This window comes from Calliphora vicina, chromosome 1 (genome assembly GCF_958450345.1).
Source record: "Calliphora vicina chromosome 1, idCalVici1.1, whole genome shotgun sequence".
In the NCBI taxonomy this organism is placed as follows: domain Eukaryota; kingdom Metazoa; phylum Arthropoda; class Insecta; order Diptera; family Calliphoridae; genus Calliphora; species Calliphora vicina.
This window is the reverse complement of record NC_088780.1, coordinates 17,434,384-17,455,797: the sequence shown is the minus strand read 5'-3', so window position 1 is coordinate 17,455,797 and position 21,414 is coordinate 17,434,384. Positions and strand designations below refer to the sequence as shown.

General features: G+C 30.9%; 1 protein-coding gene across 2 annotated transcripts; it reads right to left on the bottom strand.

Moving 5' to 3' along the window:
* Window positions 1–1,758: 1,758 nt before the first annotated feature.
* LOC135949610 (sorbitol dehydrogenase-like) lies at window positions 1,759–19,418 on the bottom strand. Of its 2 annotated transcripts, none has more exons than XM_065499208.1 (5): window positions 19,261–19,418; window positions 3,726–3,759; window positions 2,307–2,995; window positions 2,116–2,237; window positions 1,759–2,046 (listed from the first exon to the last, which is right to left on the bottom strand). In XM_065499208.1, exons 1-5 carry the CDS (start codon window positions 19,312–19,314, stop codon window positions 1,863–1,865), a joined length of 1,083 nt encoding a protein of 360 aa, XP_065355280.1. In that variant the 5' UTR covers window positions 19,315–19,418; the 3' UTR covers window positions 1,759–1,862. The 2 variants fall into 2 exon arrangements, with proteins under 2 accessions (XP_065355280.1, XP_065355281.1); XM_065499209.1 differs by lacking the exon at window positions 19,261–19,418 and adding an exon at window positions 13,308–13,443.
* Window positions 19,419–21,414: the final 1,996 nt, after the last annotated feature.

Here is a 21,414-nt window from a genome sequence, read left to right as displayed (position 1 = left end):
CAAATAACATTTTTAACAAAAAATTAAAAAAAAATTTTGTTTACCTAAAAATATTTAAAATTTGTATTTTGAAGTATAAATTGGCACGGCCGAATATACATAGCTCTCATTTTGTTAAAAGTACAAGTTGATCTTTAATCATGGACATTTTTAAAGTTAAATGTTAGATCCAATTGTAAGTGCATTCGCACTTCCCCGCATGATCATCGGATCTCGCAGGTATCTGCTTCAGAAGTTCAACCCTGACGACCCAAGGATTGCACAGCTGTACCGCGATATCAGCAGGTTGGTAAATGAAGAAAAGCGGGACAGATGGGTGACTCATTTGAAGAACTGCAACTTGAGTTTAAAAGTTAGCAAGTTGGGTCGCGATTAAGTTTACAAATACTACCATTTCCGATGCTCAAAGGGACCCGCTCGCTTTTTTTATTGGGACCAGACCATTAACCATCGATTTTATCCTCTCTGAACGGCGAATTTACATCTAATAAAATAAAGAAGACTGGCACATAACTTCAATGGTCTACTGATACCCTCCAACGTACACGTAATAGAGAGGAAGTTCCACGCTTGTTTCATTACTGCTGGTCGAATATCCTTAGTGCATTCGCACTTCCCCGCATAATCATCAGATCTCGCAGATATCAGGCTAATCTGCGAGTTCCGCTGCTTCCGAAATATCAACCCAGACGACTCAAGGATTGCACAGCTGTACCGCGATATCAGCAGTTTGATAAATGAAGAAAAGCGTGGCAGATGGGAGGATCAGTTGAAGAACTACAACTTTAGTTTCAGAGTTAGCAAGTTAGGTCGCGATTAAGTTTACAAATACCCCCCTTTCGCTTCTTTTTATTAAACACCCAAAAAAGAGACAAGGCAAGAAGAGGTATTGTTTGCTGTCTAAATGATTTTTTCGCCTCGGACACTCCATAATTTTATACTCCAATTAAATATGCAGAATCCACCAAAGGAACTAACGGGTTATCCACGTACCCACGACAATTGGATCTTCGTTCCGGAACGATCCGAGTCTCACTCGGCCAAAGATTGTCAACTCAATGTCGGCTGCAAAAGCCGGAGGTGTTTTCCCCAGGGAAAAACTTTTGACGAAAGCAGTACTGTTACAACAACATCGGACTATCCATGATGACATTGAAACACCTTGGATTCGAGTACCTGGCAACGATGTTGTTAAAACCCAACAAATTCGCAAGTGAGCGACCGATATCTCTCAAGTCATCTGTAGTGAGCGAAGACACTCGAATATCTTCTCATCCTCCAGCTGACCCATCATCTGCAATTTTGAGATATTGATGCTAAAAATCATAAAAATTCACTTTTTTTCGACTGCTGCTCTTTTTTTTTAAGAAAAAATTCTCTTTTTTGGAATTTCACCACTACAGCAATATACGCCATAGTCACTCGGATCTCACTGGGCTAAAACCTGTAGAGGACCGGTTAAAAGACTATTCTAGTGGCACTTCACCTGTCAAAGGCCTTTGACATTGTCAGTCACAGCACACTTTCCCAGGACATCTTGCCGTTCACAATGCCCACTATAAGAAGAGATAGTAGTGACTTATCTGAGTGGCAGCTAGTAGGTCGTGGAGCTTAGAGACAGATGTGTTAAACAAGAAATTCCTCAGGGCGGGATGTTGGTTAGTCCTAAAGTACAAGTACCCTTTCCCTTTCAGAAGACTCACAAACTTTGCCAACTCTCGAAATTTTGATGGCTTTTAAAATTAAATAAATTTTGAATTAAAATTTAGAAACATTTATTTAAATTAAACAAATAATAACAATATTTTGTACAGTACATATTGAAATACTTAAATTTACTACAATACTAAATGCAAAATAAGTTAAAATTTTGTTTTATTATTAGTATCTTTGGGTTGGACATGAATCATAACTTTAATGGCACCGCCCAAGCCTTTGCGGGCCGTCTCAAAGGCCTTATCGGTTTCGGTAATATCGAAATGATGGGTAACCAAACGTTTGGCATTGACCTTGCCGGAGGAGACCAAAGCTAAAGCGGCAGCATAGCTAAAAAAATAAATAAAAGAAAAACATGAAAATGTAAGAAAATTTAATCTATTTTAAGAGGACTCTTACTCATTGCAATAACGGAATACACCTCTAATATCCACTTCACGTGCCAAGGCATTGATCAAGGGAATTTTGGTTTCGGCAGCGCCCATGCCCACAATAACACAACAGCCTCCAGAGCGGGTGGCCTTTAAATATTAAAACATTTAAACTTATAATAAACAAAATATTTAGTAAACAAAAATTTCACAACTTACAAATATGGCCAATCTAATGGTAACTTCAGCGCCACAGCAATCAATCGACTTGTCGGGCATGGAACCCAACATAGTCTCCACCTTTTTGGCAGTTCCTTCGGGCGTATCGCTTGTAGTCATAAGCAGAGTGTGAGTGGCACCCAACTCCTTGGCCACATCCAAACGTTGTTGCACCAAATCGGTAATGATTATCTTAGAGGCACCCATTGCCTTGGCCACCAACAATGTTACCAAGCCTATGGGACCAGCGCCCAAAATTAATACCTCTGAGCCCAAACCAACATTAGCACGACGACAGGCATGCACACCCACCGACAAGGGCTCTAACAGAGCACCCTCTTCCATGGATACATGATCGGGCAGTTTGAAACAAAAATCGGCAGCATGTTTGTAATAGCGTGTAAGATTACCATCGTAGGGGGGAGTGGCACAGAATTTCATTTCCGGACACAAGTTATATTTGCCGGTTTTACAAAATTCACAGATATAACAGGGTACACCGGGTTCGATGGCACAACGATCACCAACTTTCAAGTGTTTAACATTAGCGCCCACTTTGGCTACAATGCCGGCCGCCTCATGACCAATGATCATGGGTTTGGTGACCACAAAATCACCAATGCGGCCATGTACGAGATAGTGAACATCCGAACCACAGATACCAACACAGTCCATGGCCAAGAGAACGTCTGAAAAGTTAATATTTTAATATGAGAATGGTTTTGAAAGGAGAGGATCATAACTTAAAATTTGGGGGTTTTTCAACAGAGTACATTTTTGAGTTATGAGCCTCTTGCAGAGACCTGCGCCGAACGGCTGAGCCAAGCCGCCGATAAATTTTAATTTTCGGAATTTCACTTTTTAAATTTTTAATTATTTAGAATTTGAGTAGCCGCCGCCGTGGAATTTAGTCGGCGCAGGTCCCTGCCAGAGACCTGTGCCGAACGGCTGTAAACCGGCTGAGCCAAGCCGAATATAAATTTTAAAAGCCGCCGACGCCGAAAATTAGTTCGGCTTGAAAATAGCCGCCGTTTTGAAAAAAAGTTCTTTTTAAATTTTTTAATTATTTAGAATTTGAGTAGTTATTCTTTAGTCGGCTGACAGTCGGCTTTGAGCCGCCGCCTATCATTTTTGTAGTCTAACGCCGTGGAATTTAGACGGCGCAGGTCTCTGCCCTCTTGTCGCAAATGAGTTCCCAATTAAAGGGTTAATTTTAAAAACCAAAGGGTTAATTTTAAAAATCAAAATTCTTTAGTCGGCTGACAGCCAGCTTTGAGCCGCCGCCGATCATTTTTGTAGTCTGACGCCGTGGAATTTAGACGACGCAGGTCTCTGCCCTCTTGTCGCAAATGAGTTCCCAATTAAAGGGTTAATTTTAAAAATCAAAATTTTATTCCCAATTTCAGCAAATTTCCTTACCATTGTCGCCAATTTCTGGAATGGGACGTTGTTCCTGAAAGAGAAAAATATGAAAATTATGAATATAATTTGGATTTCTATATGGGTAATTAATTTTCTATAATTATTTAGTCTAACATAAGATAAAGATAAAACTGTCTCTTTGTAGTTGGTATCTGCTATGCTTTAGACTAATTATTAGGGGGTCAATTGGCTTCCGCCTAGAACAGTTACATGTTAAAGTAACTAGTTTTATAGTGAGTCAAGTAACCAGTTTGGTAGCTAGTAATGCAACTATCTCGCTCTATTTAACCCTTAATGGAATTCCTCTGTGTTTACTACTTTGGATTAGCCTATCAGACAGACTCTTTGTAATCTATGTAAGGTCAATAGACTTCCGCTTAGGTCACGCACAATTTAAAAACCTTACAATACATAGTGAAGGGTATACAATCATTGACAGTGTCGTTACCAAGCAGCTGACATTATTAGATATAGAGAAACATAGAGCGAAAACTAGAAAAAAAAACTCAAACAAAAAAATTACTCAAAATAATCACACATACGAGTGTTGTTTTTGTGTTTACATACTTTTTTCTACTAATACATTCTCACCACTTAGGTTTCTGACAACTGAGTTAGGTCTTTGACAGGAGAGTTTCCGCTCTATGCCTATTCTTTATGTTATTAGTTTCGTTAGTACAGAAAGCCTCAAAAGCGAGTAAACACCAGTGAATTTTTTGATTTTTTTTACGATCATGAAAATCATTATAGTCCGACTTAAATCTTATTTTCAGAACCGAATTTATTATTTAGACCAATCTCCAACAAACCAAAAGTTGTTTTTTTCTTTTTTTCGAAATTTTTTTTTGAATTTTAATTTTTTTTTTATTATTTAGCGAAAAAAAACTTTTGGTGAAAAAAAAAAATTCGGGTTAAAAAATATTTTTTCCGATTTTGACCCATTGTAGGTCCAACTTACTATGGTCTTATATACGTCGTTGCAAAGGTCTTTGAAATATCTATCATTAGATATCCATATTGTCTATATTAATGACCTAGTAATCCAGATATAGGTTAAAAATCGAGGTTATCCTGGTTTTTTCCTTATATCTCAGCCATATCACCCTTAGCGCCAAATTATCGTAAGCGACATTTTCAAATTTTTTTTTTTATTGCAAAAATTAAAATGTTATGGACCGACTGATGTTTCAGAGTTTACAGAATATCAAAATTGTTAATAACTTCAAAATTATAGGAGGTAAGATTTTATCGTAAGTCAATGTTTACATTTTACAGTAAACGAATTTTATCGTAAGCGACACATAGTGGTATAGAAAAAAAAGAGGGAAATAAATCTGTAACTTCTAAATGGTTAGATTGGTTTGAATGACATTTCACATGCGCAAGGAAGAAGTGTTGTTGAGTTTAAGTTCTGAACGTGGACCTCATGGGCCCACCAGGGGCGCGAACAAGGCTCCTCAAAGTAGGACACCTCGGCTATTTTACATTTTTAAAACGATCCTATTTCTTCGTTTGTGATCCGATTTCAAAAAAATTACATATATAAAATCTTTTCATCGAAGCTATCAATTATCTCTTATAGCTTAGGAGATATTCGGATTTGAAAATTAAATTTTCAACATTTTTACAAAACCTACTCCAGTTTTTTGATAACACGCGTATCCAAATATTTTCCGATTTTCTCCAGTTTTCCTTCATTAGAATAACAACATATGTATGTGTCAAATAGAAAAAGAACTGTTTAAAAATAATGACAGTCCAAAGTTATAAGCATTCGAATTTAAAAAAATTTTAAAAAGCCGATTTTTCGCTAATTTTTTGGCAAAAAAGAACTTTTTTTCTTTTTAAGTTATCGCAAAAAATTTCTAAAAGGATGTATAAGGAATTTATACTTTCTGAAAGCTAAGTTCTCATAATATATTTTAATTGAAAAAAAAATAAAAATTTTTCTTATCGAGGGGACCTGGTCCATTAAAAAAACACCTATTTTTTATGTAAAATTAAAATTTAGGGCAAAAATTCTCAAATCGCATATTCGATATCAAAATATAGTAACTGATTTTAGATGACCCAATATGCTTTTAATTATTTTGTAAAGGGTTCCGATAGCTTCGACCCTGATGTATGCATCGTGTATGTAAGTTATTTGGGGGCTTCGGAAAGTTGATTTCAACATACGCATAATCTCCGCTATCTATAAGGATTTAGAATATACATATATACTTTATAGGATCGGAAAATTATATTGTGGAAATTACAAACGGAATGACAAACTCATATATACTCATATATATAAAATAATTTGCAGTGTTCACTTACTTTTGAGGCTCTCTGTATATGATTTCTAAAAATAGAGGCAAAACTTGCCGTTAACGACTACGTCATGTTTCTACTAAAGTGGGCTTGTCAGTATTTACCAGCAAATTATTTAATTGTTTACTTATCAACATACACATTTATATTCCAATAGATAGATATAACGAATATACTAATTAACTCTTTCTACCTGGATTTAATGTGGAGATGTTTCCAGGTACATACATATATCTGACGTTGCTCTACAGTCTAGAGTCTAGACATACATATTAACTGATTTTTAACTAAAATAAGTGTCACCAAGTTAATAAAATTTGCAAATATACAAAAGGAAACAAATAAAAAGGTTTTGAAATAATTTTAAAATCTCAGATTTTCGAGCAAAAATTATACATCTGTAAGAGAGCTTTATTCGGCAGTGCCGAACCTTATATACCCTTCACCAAAGTATACTTTAAAATACAATTTTTTTAATATTTTTAGGTTAACAAAATTTAGGATTTTTTTTCAAAATTTAAAAATTTTTTTTTTTAAATTAAAAATTTTTTTATTTTAATTTTCATTTTAAAACAAATTTATTAGGTTAACAAAATTTAGAATTTTTTTTTTTTAAAAAATTAAAATTTTTTTTTTCAAATTTAAAATTATTTTTATTTTCATTTTAAAACAAATTTATTTAGGTTAACAAAATTTTTAAATTTTTTTCTTCAAAATTTAATTTTTCTTATTCAAAATTTTTAGAATTTTTTTTTATTTTTCATTTTAAAATTTGTTTTATAATTTTTTTAAACAAATTTATAAGGAAAACAATTTACGTCAAACATTTTTATTAAATTTTGAGTGGAAAAAATTTTGTTGATGAAAAAAAAGTTCGGTTTAAACATGGCGTTATAAACGTCGCACAGTGGGGCAGAATCAACATTTTTTGTAAATAAATCTGGCATTTCTAAACGGCTGGTCCGATCGGGATAAAATTTGACGTGGGCGTAGCCAAGGAGCATTCGAGTTTAAGATATTAAAATGGGAAATACAAATGGTCCAGGGGCGGCGCTATGGTGCCTCAAAGTAGGGTACCTTCGACATGTAAAATTTTTAAACATGTGCAATTTTTTTGTTTCCTATCTGATTTCAAAGATTTTTATATTTTTGGAAAGGCTTTCCACGCACGTAAAATGCGTGTGCTATTTATCTCTTATAATTTCCGAGTTTTCAAAATTTTGCCATACCTTGGTCCGCTTTTTTAAAATTATGGGTAGTACTTTTGGACCAAATGGAATCGAATTATTTTATTAGTTAGACTACTAAATTACGAATAACATACAAACGATTTCAGAGCAATATTGGATCCAAAAATAAATTTCAATTTAAATATTCAAAAAATAGTTGATTTTTGCTGTTTTTTGGGCTTATCTCTTTTTTAGTTAAAAAAAAAGTTTCTTTACGAACATATAACAATTTTATGTTTATCTGAAGGATATCTTTACGGAGAACATTTTGATATAAAAAACATGTCCTATTCTTCGAATATGTGGCCCCTACGCCCTTCGGAATTTGACCTATTTTTTTTTTTCAAAAATTCAACTTTGGGCCACATGTTCTAATATCCCAAAGCTGGGATCAGAAAACAAAAAGCTGCTTTGGAAACCTTGATGTGTTCCCTATTTATCGCCAAAGTATTTTCCCAGCCCCGAAGGAAATGTGGATCCTATAGGCAAAATTGTAAAAAATACCATATTTGGGATTTTCGTTCCAATTTTTAGGAATTGCGGGATTCCCTTTGACCTTTTGAGTTTTTTACATTTTGTTATTTAGAATGACAAACTTAAAAAGCGTTGAAAATTTCATTGAGTTTCGTTAATAAATAAAGATTTTATTATGCTTTTCAAAAATATTAAAATATTTGAAATCGGATGGAAAACAAAAAATGGCACGTGTTTAAAAATTTTACATGTCGAAGGTACCCTACTTTGAGCCCCCATATCGATGCCCCTGGAGCATTTGTATGGCCAATTTTATTAACTTAAAATCGAATGCTCCTTGGCTACGCCGACGTTAAATTTTATCCCGATCGGACCATCCGTTTAGAAATGCCAGATTTATTTACAAAAAATTTCGATTCTGCCCCACTGTATATCGTTGCAAAGGTCTTTGAAATATCTATCATTAGATATCCATATTTTCTACATGTATTATTGACTTAGTAATCCAGATATAGATCAAAAATAGGTAAATAAAAATTTAGGTTGTCCTGGTTATTTATCTCAGCCATTTGTGGGCCGATTTTCTCGATTTTAAATATCAACCTAGCCGGGTCTATAGCAGATATATTGATGTATGAATCAAATATGTAAGTTATTTTGGGGTTACGGTAAGTTGATTTCAACATAAAGACGGACAGGCGAACTCCTCTATCTATAACGATCCAGAATATATATACTTTGTGGTGTCGCAAATGAAAAATGTTGAAATTACAAACGGAATGACAAACTTATAGTATATACCCTTGCCACTCATGCTGTAGATTATAATTAGTTGCCATTTATTCATTAACATTTATTAAAATATTAGCAATTTGTTATATTTACAATAATTATTTGGTTAACTTTGTGTAGTTAACTAATAAATATAATAAATTACATTTTGTAATATGTAACTGTTGTTTTACAAACAAATTTTAAATAATGCAAGTGTACGTGATATTTTATGATAATAATTAATAAAAGCCTTTCATTTGAATAGAATTCATTCATTGTTGAATTAATTCATAATAAAATTCATTTAAGCTTTGAAGCAAAGGTTCGAAAGAGTTAAATCTTAATTTCATTTTCGAAATCAAAATTCCATTAATACTTCTAATGTATTAAATTCATTTCTTTGAGAATTCATTCTTTATAGAGTTAAGTTCTTATTGAATCTTATAAATTTTCTTGAATTCAAAACCATTACAAAATAGGTTTAAAAATGTATTGAATGATTCAAGTTTTCTTCAATTCAAATCTAGTACAAAAAGACTTAAGTCAATTTATCATAAATTCAAATCTATTGCAAATATTTTTTAAGATAATTTTTTCAATTCATTTTATAAATGATCAAATACAAAACAAAACAAATTTAATGAAGAAAAAATTCAATTTGTATTAGATTTAATAATTCAAAGATTTAATGAATTCTGTTATGAATTAATTCCATTATGAATTAATTCATTGTTGAATAAAATAAAAGCCTTTGAATGAAACTAATGTTGGGAATAGATTAATGAAATAAATGGGTAACATCACCTTCGTGAGAAGGGTATATATAGTTTGTCATTCCGTTTGTAATTTGTACATTTTTCATTTCCGACCCTATAAAGTATATATATTTTGGATCATTATAGAAAGCGGAATCGATTAAGCCATGTCCGTCTGTCTGTCCGCCCGCCTGTGTGTCTGTTGAAATCAATTTTCTGAGGACCCCAGATATCTTCGGGATCCAAATCTTCAATAAATCTGTCAGACATGCTTTCGAGAATTTTTCTATTTAAAATCAGCAAAATCGGTCCACAAATGGCTGAGATATGAGGAAAAAACCAAGACAACCTCGATTTTTGACCTATATCTAAAATTACTAAAAAAAATGTTAACCCGAATGTTTTTTCAGCAAAAAAAATTGAAAAAACAAAAAAAAAAAATTTAAAATTTTAAAAAAAAAAAATTTTAATTTAAAAAAAAAGAAAAATTAAAAATAATCGAAAAAAAAAATTTTCCAAAAAATAAAAAAAACAACTGGAAAAAAAGTTTCGCTATGTTGGAGATTGGGTTGAATAATAGATTCGGTTCTAAAAAAAAAATTTAAGTCGGACTATAATGAACTCCAAAAATTAACTAGTGTTTTTACTCTTTTTAAAAATTTATTTAAATTTATTAGTGAAAATAATTTTATGACGAAAAAATATTTTTGGTGAAAAAAAATTTGGGTTAAAAAATAATTTTCCCAATTTTGACCCATTGTAGGTCCGACTTACTATGGCGTTATATACATCGTTGCAAAGGTCTTTGAAATATCTATCATTAGATATCCATATTGTCTATATTAATGAATTAGTAATCCAGATATAGATCGAAAATCGGTAAATAATCGAGGTTGTCATATCGACTCGGCTATCTATAATGTTCCAGAATATACATACATATATGTATATTTGTGGAGTCACAAATGAAAATGGTGAAGAATGTTTATTTATTCAATAAACCGAATAATAACATTTGACATTTTTGAAATAAACTAATTTTAAGATTCTAAAAATAATTTCGAAATATGCATATTTTTTTATGGATCTACATACTATGTATATATTTTTTTCCATTAATTTAAAGAAGTATTAAGTGGAAAATTTTCAACACACTTTTTCATAAAATTATATTTTTTGAAAACAAATTAAAAAAAAACAATATATGCAAATAAAAGATAAACACAAATAAAATAAGAACAAACAACTTCTCCAAAAATTAATAACAAACAATTAAAATTGCTATATTTTAATTTGTTTGCTTAATTTCAATACCAAATTTTGCATGAATATTTGTATGGGTTCTAGGAGAAATCATGGACCGATTCTTAGCATTTTTGTGCAAAATTTCCATATTTTTAAATAAAATTGCAAAAGAGGTTATCTCACTGGTTCTACTTGACCGATTTTATTCAATTTCAATAAAAACAATATCAACACAGAATATTTGAAGAAAATATCATCCTACTAACTCCTTCCCTACAGGCCCTATCGTGTCTTCAACAGACAGGCAGACGGACGGACATAACGTTTTAGAATTTTATAAGCACCCTGAATACTTTTGTGGGTCTACAATGAATATTTCGATATTTTACAAACGGAATGACAAAAACAATATTATAAAAATTTCCGCCAAATTCTATTAAAAAACAAGTAAGAGAGCTATATTCGGCTGTGCCGAATCTTATATACCCTTCACCAAATTATACTTCAAAATAAATTTTTTTAAATATTTTTAGGTAAACAATATTTAATTTTTTTTTAATTGTTTTTCAAAATTTTTTTTTTTTAAATTGTTTTTTAATTTTTTTTAAAAAAAGTTTTTTAAATTTTTTTTGCAAAAAAAATGTATGACAAAAAAATTTTTTGATGAAAAAAAAATTCGGGTTAAGAAATATTTTTCCCGATTTTGACCCATTGTAGGTCCAACTTAGGCCTTATCTACATCGTTGCAATGGACTTTGAAATATCTATCATTAGATATCCATATTGTCTATATTAATGACTTAGTAATCCAGATATAGATAAAAACAAGTAAGAAAGTATGGTCGGTCAAGCCCGACCATATAATACCCTACACCAAGTAAATGAGTAAAAATATTTTTCTTTAATCAATAATTTATATTCATGAGTGATTTTCGGAAGTGGGCCTTATATGGGAGCTATGACCAATTATGGACCGATCGCCTTGAAATTAGGTCGTGTGATTTATGTCTATATTAAATTTAACTATGTTGAATTTTGTGTGTATACCAACATTTTTAAGCGATTTAAGCACGTTAAAGTGATTTTCGGAAGCAGGTCTATATGGGAGCTATGACTAATTATGAACCGATCGTAACAAAATTTGGTGACATGAATTTTGTGTATATAAAACTTATTTGGAGCGAAATTTGTGCAGATACATAGATAAATTAGACATTTATGACCGATAAAGTACAATTTCAAGGGGACTTTGTATGGGGGCTAGGTGAGATAATGGACCGATTTCAGCCAGTTTCAATAGGCTTGGTCCTTGGGCCGAAAAAGTAATATGTACCAAATTTGATCGAAATATCTTCAAAATTGCGACCTGTACTCTGCGCACAAGGTTTACATGGACAGCCAGCCAGCCAGCCAGCCAGCCAACCAGACGGACGGACGGACGGACGGACATCGTTTAATCGACTCAGAAAGTGATTCTAAGTCGATCGGTATACTTTAAGGTGGGTGTTAGACTAATATTTTTGGGCGTTACAAACATCTGCACAAACGCATAATACCCTCCCCACTATGGTGGTGTAGGGTATAAATAGGTAAAAAATAGAGGTTGTCCCGGTTATTAGCTCATATCTCCGTTATTTATGGACCGATTTTGCTGATTTTAAATAGCAAACTTCTCGAAAGCATGTCTGACAGAATTATTGAAGATTTGGATCCCGAAGGTATCTGCGGTCTTCAGAAAATTGATTTCAACAGACAGACGGACGGACAGACAGACAGACATGGCTTAATCGACTCCGCTATCTATAAGGATCCAGAATATATATACTTTATAGGCACGGAAATGAAAAATGTAGAAATTACAAACGGAATGACAAACTTATATATACCCTTCTCATGATGTGAAGGGTATAACTAGACAAACAAAATGTTAGATATACATACATACATATATCTAAATTCATAATAACATAATAGCAAATATTTGAATTTGTTTATTTTTATTTGTTTTTAAAATATGTAAATAAACATAAAAGTATTTGGAATACAGTATGAATTTTAATGAACACTGTTTTTAATAAACAATTTATAAAACTTGATTTTTTATTTTTTACCATAAATCTCTTCAATCAGCTAATATAGATGAAAAGCGATCAGAATTTATAATACGTATGTTTAGAAATCAAAAAGTGGGTGTGACAGGGCTAAATATATTGCAAGAGATTTTGCCTGTTCTGGTACTAGACACATTTATAGGTTTTAGAGAGAAAATCTCAAAATTTATTATTGAAATTTTGAGAACGACGAAGATTTTCTTCAAGATATGAGGAGCCGCAGAACAAAAGGTAGGTGGTACTTTTTCGAATTTTTTTACAAATTGATTTTTTTTTAGTATTTTTTATAATATTTGGGTTGAATTCTTCTAGAAAAAATCAATTTCTCCAAAATTTTTTAAAATTTCAAAAAAGTACCTACCTTTTGTTCTGCGGCTCCTCATATATGTAAGTGTGACATATTTCAATTAGATGTAATGAATTTATGTAACTTGAATTATTTACGTAAATACTTATGTATGTAGGTATATCACAAAGATCAATACAATGTTCATCTTTATAATTAAAATTCTAAACATGCAACAATTTATTTTATAAATCACTCACTTTGAGAACTTATTTGCATAAATTGTTTTTGTTTTTCAAAAATTTCTATAAAAATATTTTCAAAGTAAGGCGAAGTGTTTTACAAAATATGAATTTTTAATAATTCGAAAATTTTCCTCCCCACTTTCTTACCAATTTCATGTCTTCTACACCATACAGTACGGCTGTTAAATTATCCTTAGCCATTGTATTTGAGTTTTCTTACTAGCGCAACTTTTTTTTAACCAAACTTAAGCAACCTGAGTTACAACCTGAGTGTTGAAATGTTCTAAACAAACTGTTTTGTTTATTAGCCAGTCAGTTATAAAATGCTCTTAAATAATTTTTAATTTCTTTGTATTGATTGTGACAAAATAGAAAAAACAAACAAATCTAAAAATGCCAACACAATGGTTTAAAATCAATTTTGATTTTGGCATAAATTCAATAGAAATATTTTAAGAAATAGTCAATGTATTTTTAAAATGGCAGCACTCCAAGTAATTACGAATTGTAAACTTAAGGGAACAAAACAGCTGATCAATATTGTTTTGCCGAATTTCGAACGAATGGTTCTCTCATAAGGGTAACATAGAGACGAGATGTAATTGTCAAAAACCTAACTCTTGCAACAAAAAAATACCTATTAGTTAATGCATTTTGTTGTTGTATCAGACATATATGTATATGATTTGTTGTATTGAGTGTCTCGTGTTCTCTTTTAATTGTTTACATTTTCTCGAAAAACCTTGGGAAAATATGTGATGACATTTCTTGAGCAGTTTCACCAAGATTTAAGTTATTTGAAAGGAATTCTCAGGGTTATTGGGACCAGGGAAATAAATTAATATTTTTATAAAATACTTTACTGTGATTTTTAGCAGTTTCCTTGCTTAATATTGTAAATATCTCAAAAGTTTGATTTTTTCAATATTTTTTTAAAGTTAGACTGAAATAACTAACCCATATAAGTATCATAACATGAACTAAAACTTTGTAAACACATTCAGCCCAATTATGAATAAAAATTCGCCGTGAGTTTTTTCCTTTTTCTCATTTTTCCTATTCAAATTCAATGGGAAAAAACTCCCGGGGAACAAACTCCCGCGGAATTTTTTTATTCATAATTGGGCTGATTAAGAATGTCCTCACAATGCCCTTTTTGAAATACTGCCAATAAAAACATTGATTTTAAACCCATAGTGCATTAAAAACAAACGTTTTGAAAAGCATTTAAATAAACAGCTGTTTACTGGCACTATTCGTGCAATTATTTGAAAGAGAGAAATTATTTCTCAATGTGTTGTTTTGTGGTAAAAGACCCATGAGGAAATTTTAAGAAAAATATTGTCTTTCATTAGAAAAGTAAAGTTTTCTAAGACGCCTAAAAATACTTGTATATGTATCAAATCGCAGACCCACATTAGTATATGGTGGATTTCACGTCAAGTGAACCAACTTTTAAAATCGATGTCTTCCGATGCACCAAGGTTTGACCTATTGGATAGTAATTCAGACACAATTTTTCAACAAGATCGATCAAGAACTCTCGGAGTTAGAGGGGGTCAAAATTTGACCTTTTGGCCAAACATGTGATTTTTCTCATCCATGTAACTTATTACCTATTGTTCTTAGCAAAATATGTCCCAAATAGTTTACATAGCTATTTCTTCAATCTTTTGAAAAAAAAAATATTAAAAAAAAAATAAATTTTTTTTTTATTTTTTTCAAAATGGGCCTTTTTGTGAGAGTGGGATATCCATTAAAATAAATGTTTTGTAACTCAAAATATTCAATTTTTTACTTTTTTTTTTGCAAAATCTAACTTTTTTTAAAGTGGGCCCTTTTTTATACCCTTCACCTTCGTGAGAAGGTCCGTTTGTAATTTCTACATTTTTCATTTCCGACCCTATAAAGTATATATATATTCTGGATCCTTATAGATAGCGGAGTCGATTAAGTCATGTCCGTCTGTCTGTTGAAATCTATTTTCTGAAGACCCCAGATATCTTCGGGATCCAAATCTTCAATAATTCTGTCAGACATGCTTTCGAGAAGTTTGCTATTTAAAATCAGCAAAATCGGTCCATAAATAACGGAGATATGAGCAAAAAACCGGGACAACCTCGATTTTTTACCAATTTTTGACCTATATCTGGATTACTAAGTCATTAATATAGACAATATGGATATCTAATGATAGATATTTCAAAGTTCATTGCAACGATGTAGATAAGGCTATGGATAAGGTTGGACCTATAATGGGTCAAAATCGGGAAAAATATTTTTTAACCCGAATATTTTTTTCATCAAAAAAAATTTTTCGTCATACATTTTTTTCAAAAAAAAAAAATTAAAAAACATTTTCAAAAAAAAAATTTTGATAAACAATTAAAAAAAAAATAAATTTTGTTTACCTAAAAATATTTAAAAAAATTTATTGTAAAGTATAATTTAGTGAAGGGTATATAAGATTCGGCACAGCCGATTATAGATCTCTTACTTGTTAATTTTTTTTTCCTTTTTTGTGCCTTAAAGGAATGGACCTAAGCTTTCATTTGAGCAAAAAAAAATGTTAAAAAGATGGCCCATTTTGCAAGTTTTTCATAAATTTGTTTGAATGAGCTTTAGAAAATATATTTCATTAAAACCGGTTAACCGTCTTACAAAAACCGGTTTGTCAAAAAACCGAAAAGTTAAAAAAACCGAAACCGGTAGAGTTTACAAAGATGAAAAAACCGGTTTTCAGTTTTGGATACTCTAATTCTGGGACCTCATTATAAGACTGTCTAACTATGTCCGTCCGTCTGTCTGGCTGTTGAAACCACTCTCTGCCGATAAGCTTTGGTATTGAAAATGAGCCATATCGGTCCATGATTTCATCTAGCCCCCATACAAATATCTATCTGGAATACTGTTTGAGCAGTCATAAATATTTTGCCCAAATTAGTTCCAAGTACTCTGAAATTATACTGTAAAAAGTATTGGGAAAATCGTGCAACATTTGTTCATAGTCTCCTTAAAATTTATCTCCAAACCTTTGTATAGGTATAGGTCCATAAATTTGTCATTCCGTTTGTAATTTCCACAGCTTTCATTACCGATACCATAAAGTATATACATACACTCTTGCCCGTCTATTCGCCAGTATCTTGAAATCAGCTAAGCCCCTTAAAGTTAAGGTATTATTTCCGCACTAATAAAACTGTTCCATTCGGACTTTTTGATACTAACTGGCAATAGAAAATCCGTGAACATAGAAGAATTACTATTTAAATAACCTAATTTGTGTTACCTCAAGTAAAATTTCTCAGCCGCAATAGAAGAACTCTGCCATTAGGCTGAGTCATTCGATTAACAATAAATTTGGTTAATACAGCCAAAACTATATCCTCAGTGTGAGAAAAACGGAAAAATGTTTATTTAAAATGGTAAATTATTTTTTCTAGTCGATCGACTTAAAACAAATTTATGTTCTTAAAGGAATTATTAAGATGCTTAACATTAAAACTTCTCAAGTCATGCATATTGAAAGAAAATATTGAAAATAATACTGGCTTAAATTTCCGTAGCCCCCAAATAACTTACAGACATGATTGATACATCATTATATCGGAAATTCTCCCGGCTCGGTTGCTATTTAAAATCGAGAAAATCGGCCCTCAAATGGCTGAGATATAAGGACAACAGGGACAACCACAATTTTTGGCCTATTTTTAATCTGTATCTGGATGATAGTATTTCAAAGTCCATTGCAATGATGTATATAAGGCTATAGTAAGTTGGACCTACAATCGGGAAATATATTTTTTAACCCGATTTTTTTTTTCACCAAAAAAAATTTGTTGGTCATACATTTCTTTTCACTAACAAATTAAAAAAACAATTTTAAAATAATTGAAAAAATTTTACCTGAAAATATTTCAAAATTTAATTTTAAAGTATAATTTTTCAGTGAAGACTGTATCCATAGATAAGCTTAAAGGCTTTGTAATTTGTGTTTGTTTAAACACTAATTTCCTATTTGGTTTCTTTACATTAGTTTGACATTAAATGTCTTTTAATTTATTGCTCTCTACTAAAATTAACTCTCAAATTTATCAGCTGTTTACAACTGTGCTGCCACAATTTAAATATTATTTAAAAACTCCTGCTGGGAGAAAATTATCAAACATCATTCAACATTCATTCCATGAAAGATTTATAATAAAAACAAGTAAGAGTGCTATATTCGGCTGTGCCGAATCTTATATACCCTTCACCAAATTATACTTCAAAATTTTGAATTTTTTTAGGTAAACAAAATTTAATTTTTTTTCCAGTTGTTTTTTTAATTTTTTGGGAAAAATTTTTTTTCGATTATTTAAAATTTTTTTAAATTTATTTTTTTAAATTTTAAAATTTTTTTTTTTTGTTTTTTCAATTTTTTTTTTGTGAAAAAAAAAATTCGGGTTAAAATTTTTTTTTCCGTTTTTGACCCATTGTATGTCAAACTTACTATGGTCTTATATACGTCGTTGCAAATGTCTTTGAAATATCTATCATTAGATATCCATTTTGTCTATATTAATGACTTAGTTAGTAATCCAGATATAGATCAAAAATATGTTAAAAATCGAGGTTGTCCTGGATTTTTCCTCATATCTCAGCCATTTGTGTACCGATTTTGCTGATTTTAAATAGCAAAATTCTCGAAAGCATGTCTGACAGAATTATTGAAGATTTGGATCCCGAAGATATCTGGGGTCTTCAGAAAATTGATTTCAACAGACAGACGGACAGAAAGACAGACGGACATGGTTTAATCGACTCCGCTATCTATAAGGATCCAGAATATATATACTTTATAGGGTCGGAAATGAAAAATGTAGAAATTACAAACGGAATGACAAACTTATATATACACTTCTCACGAAGGTGAAGGGTATAATAAGAAAGTATGTATAATCGGTCAAGTCCGATCACATAATTTTTCTTTTAAAATTTCAATAATTTTTACTCATTAGTAATTTTCGGAAGTGGGTCTTAAATGGGAGCAATGATCAATTATGGGTCGATCGGCATGGTTAAATTTTATTTGGATACCAACATTTTTAAACGACTAATGCTCGTTAAAGTTATTTTCGGAAGAGAGTTAAGAACCACATACATAGGTCCCATATAAGTATGGGACCTATAGTCAATTATGGATTGATCCGCCAACAAATTTTAAATGTGATTTCCTTTTATATAAATCTTAATCTTTTACTCTTTCGTGTTAAAATTTTTGAATCAATTTGTATAAAACTTGCTATACATCTAAATTGTTAATTCCAGAAGTATAAATATAGCCTTTATTAGATCTACATTAGTTGCCACGCCCCTTGTGGTGTAATCTATAAAAAAGGGGACACACAAATTATAGCTCTATAACCCTAATAGTTGTTTATTTATTAATTGATCGATCGCACAATCTTGAATAATATTGTATTTGACATTGAAAACAAAGAAACTTTTTTAAAATTCTAAAAATAATTTCGAAATATGCTGATTTGTCTCTACATTTGTCTATATTTATTCATTAATTTAGAGAAGTATACGTAAATTAAAAAAAGAGGAACACTTTTTTATAAAATGATTTTTTTTTGAAAACAATTTAAAAGAATATGGACAAATAAAAGTCAAACACAAATCAAAAACTTAAATAATAAAAAAAAATTAAAACATATTTTATTTAAAATAATAAATCGTATGAACTGTATGAATTAAACTTATTTAATAAATAATTTCTAAAACTTCTAATAACAAATTTTCGCTAAAATCTTTTAAAACTGAATTAATAATGAAAAAGTTGCTAGTATTTAGCCACTATATGAATTTTATTTAAAAAAATTTTAATAAATAAATTCTAAAACTTGTTTTTTTATCACAATACTCAAAAATAGATAAAAGCGATCATAACGATCATGGTACTTCAAATCAAAAAGTGGGTGTGACACAGCTAAATTCATTGGTTTTATACAGAATATAATTCAGAAAAAGCACACAAATTTATATGGAAATTCAAATCTCACAAATTATTTCCACATTAAAATATTTCACAAACACCTTATCTCCGTTTACTTACCAATTTCATGTCTTCAATTCCATAGAGAACGGCTGTTAAATTATCCTTAGCCATTTTGTTAATGTTTTCTTATTAACGCAATTTTTTTTTAACCGAATTTAAGCGTAACAACTAGCGTGTTTAAAAGTTCTAAACAAACTGTTTTGTATATAAAGTCTATGAGCTATAATAAGTTTAAAACAATTTGTTATTTCTAGCTGTTGATTGTGACAAAAAACTCACACACAAATCTAAAATAAAATTGCAATAATAAAATAGCGTATTTGAGAAACCATATAAAATGAACAGCTGTTTAGAGGTAATATTCGCGCAATTATTTCAAAGAGAGATACAAATTCTCAATGTGTTGTTGTGCGGTAAAAGACCCATGAGGAAATTTTCTGGATTCTATAATCATGTCAGATTGTTAGATATACATATGTTTACAGAGGCAACTAGATAACCTTTGAACCCAGATGTGTTCGCAATATATCAAGTAAAGGGTAGAATTTACGAAAGGGCTAACTGTCATACTCACTTTTGACATGTATGATCAGTATACTTTGGCAAATCATCATGAATCATAATTGACGCTTGAACAGCGCCAACAAATTATCCAAATTTTCTTTGGAAATTAGTCATCGATTCGCGCAACTTATAAACGACTATTTTATCGCAAAATTGTGTTCAACGAGCTTATTAATAAACTAAATTGGACTTCCAGAATACGCTTCGTCAAGATCAGCCGCTGTGGCCATTCCCGAAATCATTTTCAAATGTTAATGCCATGTTATTGATCTTTCGAATAAAACAATTTTTTATAACCTTCACCTTCATGTGTATACATAAGTTTGTAATTTCCACAATATAATTTTTCGACCCTATATATTCTGGTTCTTTATAGATAGCGGAGTAGATTAAGCCATGTCCGTCTGTCTGTCCGTCTGTTGAAATCAATTTTCTGAAGACCCCAGATATCTTCGGGATCCAAATCTTCAATAATTCTGTCAGACATGCTTTCGAGAAGTTCCCTATTTAAAATCAGCAAAATCGGTCCACAAATGGCTGAGATATGAGGAAGAAACCAGGACAACCTCGATTTTTGACCCACATATATCTGGATTACTAAGTCATTATATAGACAATATGGATATCTAATGTTAGATATTTCAAAGACCTTTGCAACGACGTATATAAGACCATAGTAAATTGGACCTAAAATGGACCTACAATGGGTCAAAATCGGAAAAAAAATTTTAACCAGAATTTTTTTCACAAAAAAAATAAAAATTTAAAAAACAAAAAATTTTTTTTTAAAATTTAAAAAAAAAATTTAAATTTAAAAAAAAAAAAATTATATTTAAAACAAGTAAGAGAGCTATATTCGGCTGTGCCGAATATTATATACCCTTCACCAAATTATACTTTAAAATACATTTTTTTAAATATTTTTAAGTAAACAAAATTTAATTTTTTTTTAAATTGTGACAAAAAAATTTTTGGATGAAAAAAAAATTCGGGTCAAAAAATACACAGTACAACACATGATTTTGGGACTCAATTCTGACAATTGCACGTGAAAGTAGCCCCAAAAATAAGAACTTCTGCATCATTAGTTTTGTCTAGTTGGCTGCCATAAAAATGTAATTTCCATACGAATTTTTTTTCCTCGAGGAGGATTTTTATCACTTTTTCTATATTTTAGCACGGTTATATCTCGTATACCGTACGGAATATCTCTTTTGTGGCTGAAGGAAAGTTGTAGATATTGAATAGTAGAAACAAAGTACGGAACATACCTACCCGAAAAAGGTGCATCCAGTGCCTTAAAAATCGCAAAAATGCCCATTTTTTAATTTTTTTTTACCAATTTTTCACCTTTTTTGCTCAATAACTGGATTACAAATCCAATTATGGACCGATCACCATGAAATTAGGTCGTGTGATTTGTTTCTATATGAAAGTTATTTATCATGAATTTTGTATGTATACCATAATTTTTAACAGATTTATGCACTTTAAAGTGATTTTCGGAAGCGTGTCTTATATGGGAGCAATGACTAATTATGGACCGATCATAAAAAAATATGGTACATATAATTTGTTCGGCCCAAAGAAGAAGCCTGTTGAAATTGGCTGAAATCGGTTCATTATTTCACCTAGCCTCCATACAAA

Bases quoted from the DNA above. Each gene is read 5' to 3' on its own strand.
- LOC135949610 (XM_065499208.1), bottom strand. From the start codon at position 19,314: ATGGCTAAGGATAATTTAACAGCCGTTCTCTATGGAATTGAAGACATG. The intron at 3,760-19,260 runs GTAAGTAAACGG...TTTCTCTTTCAG, and splicing joins GAATTGAAGACATGAAATTG to GAACAACGTCCCATTCCAGA. The intron at 2,238-2,306 runs GTAAGTTGTGAA...TAATATTTAAAG, and splicing joins CCATTAGATTGGCCATATTT to GCCACCCGCTCTGGAGGCTG.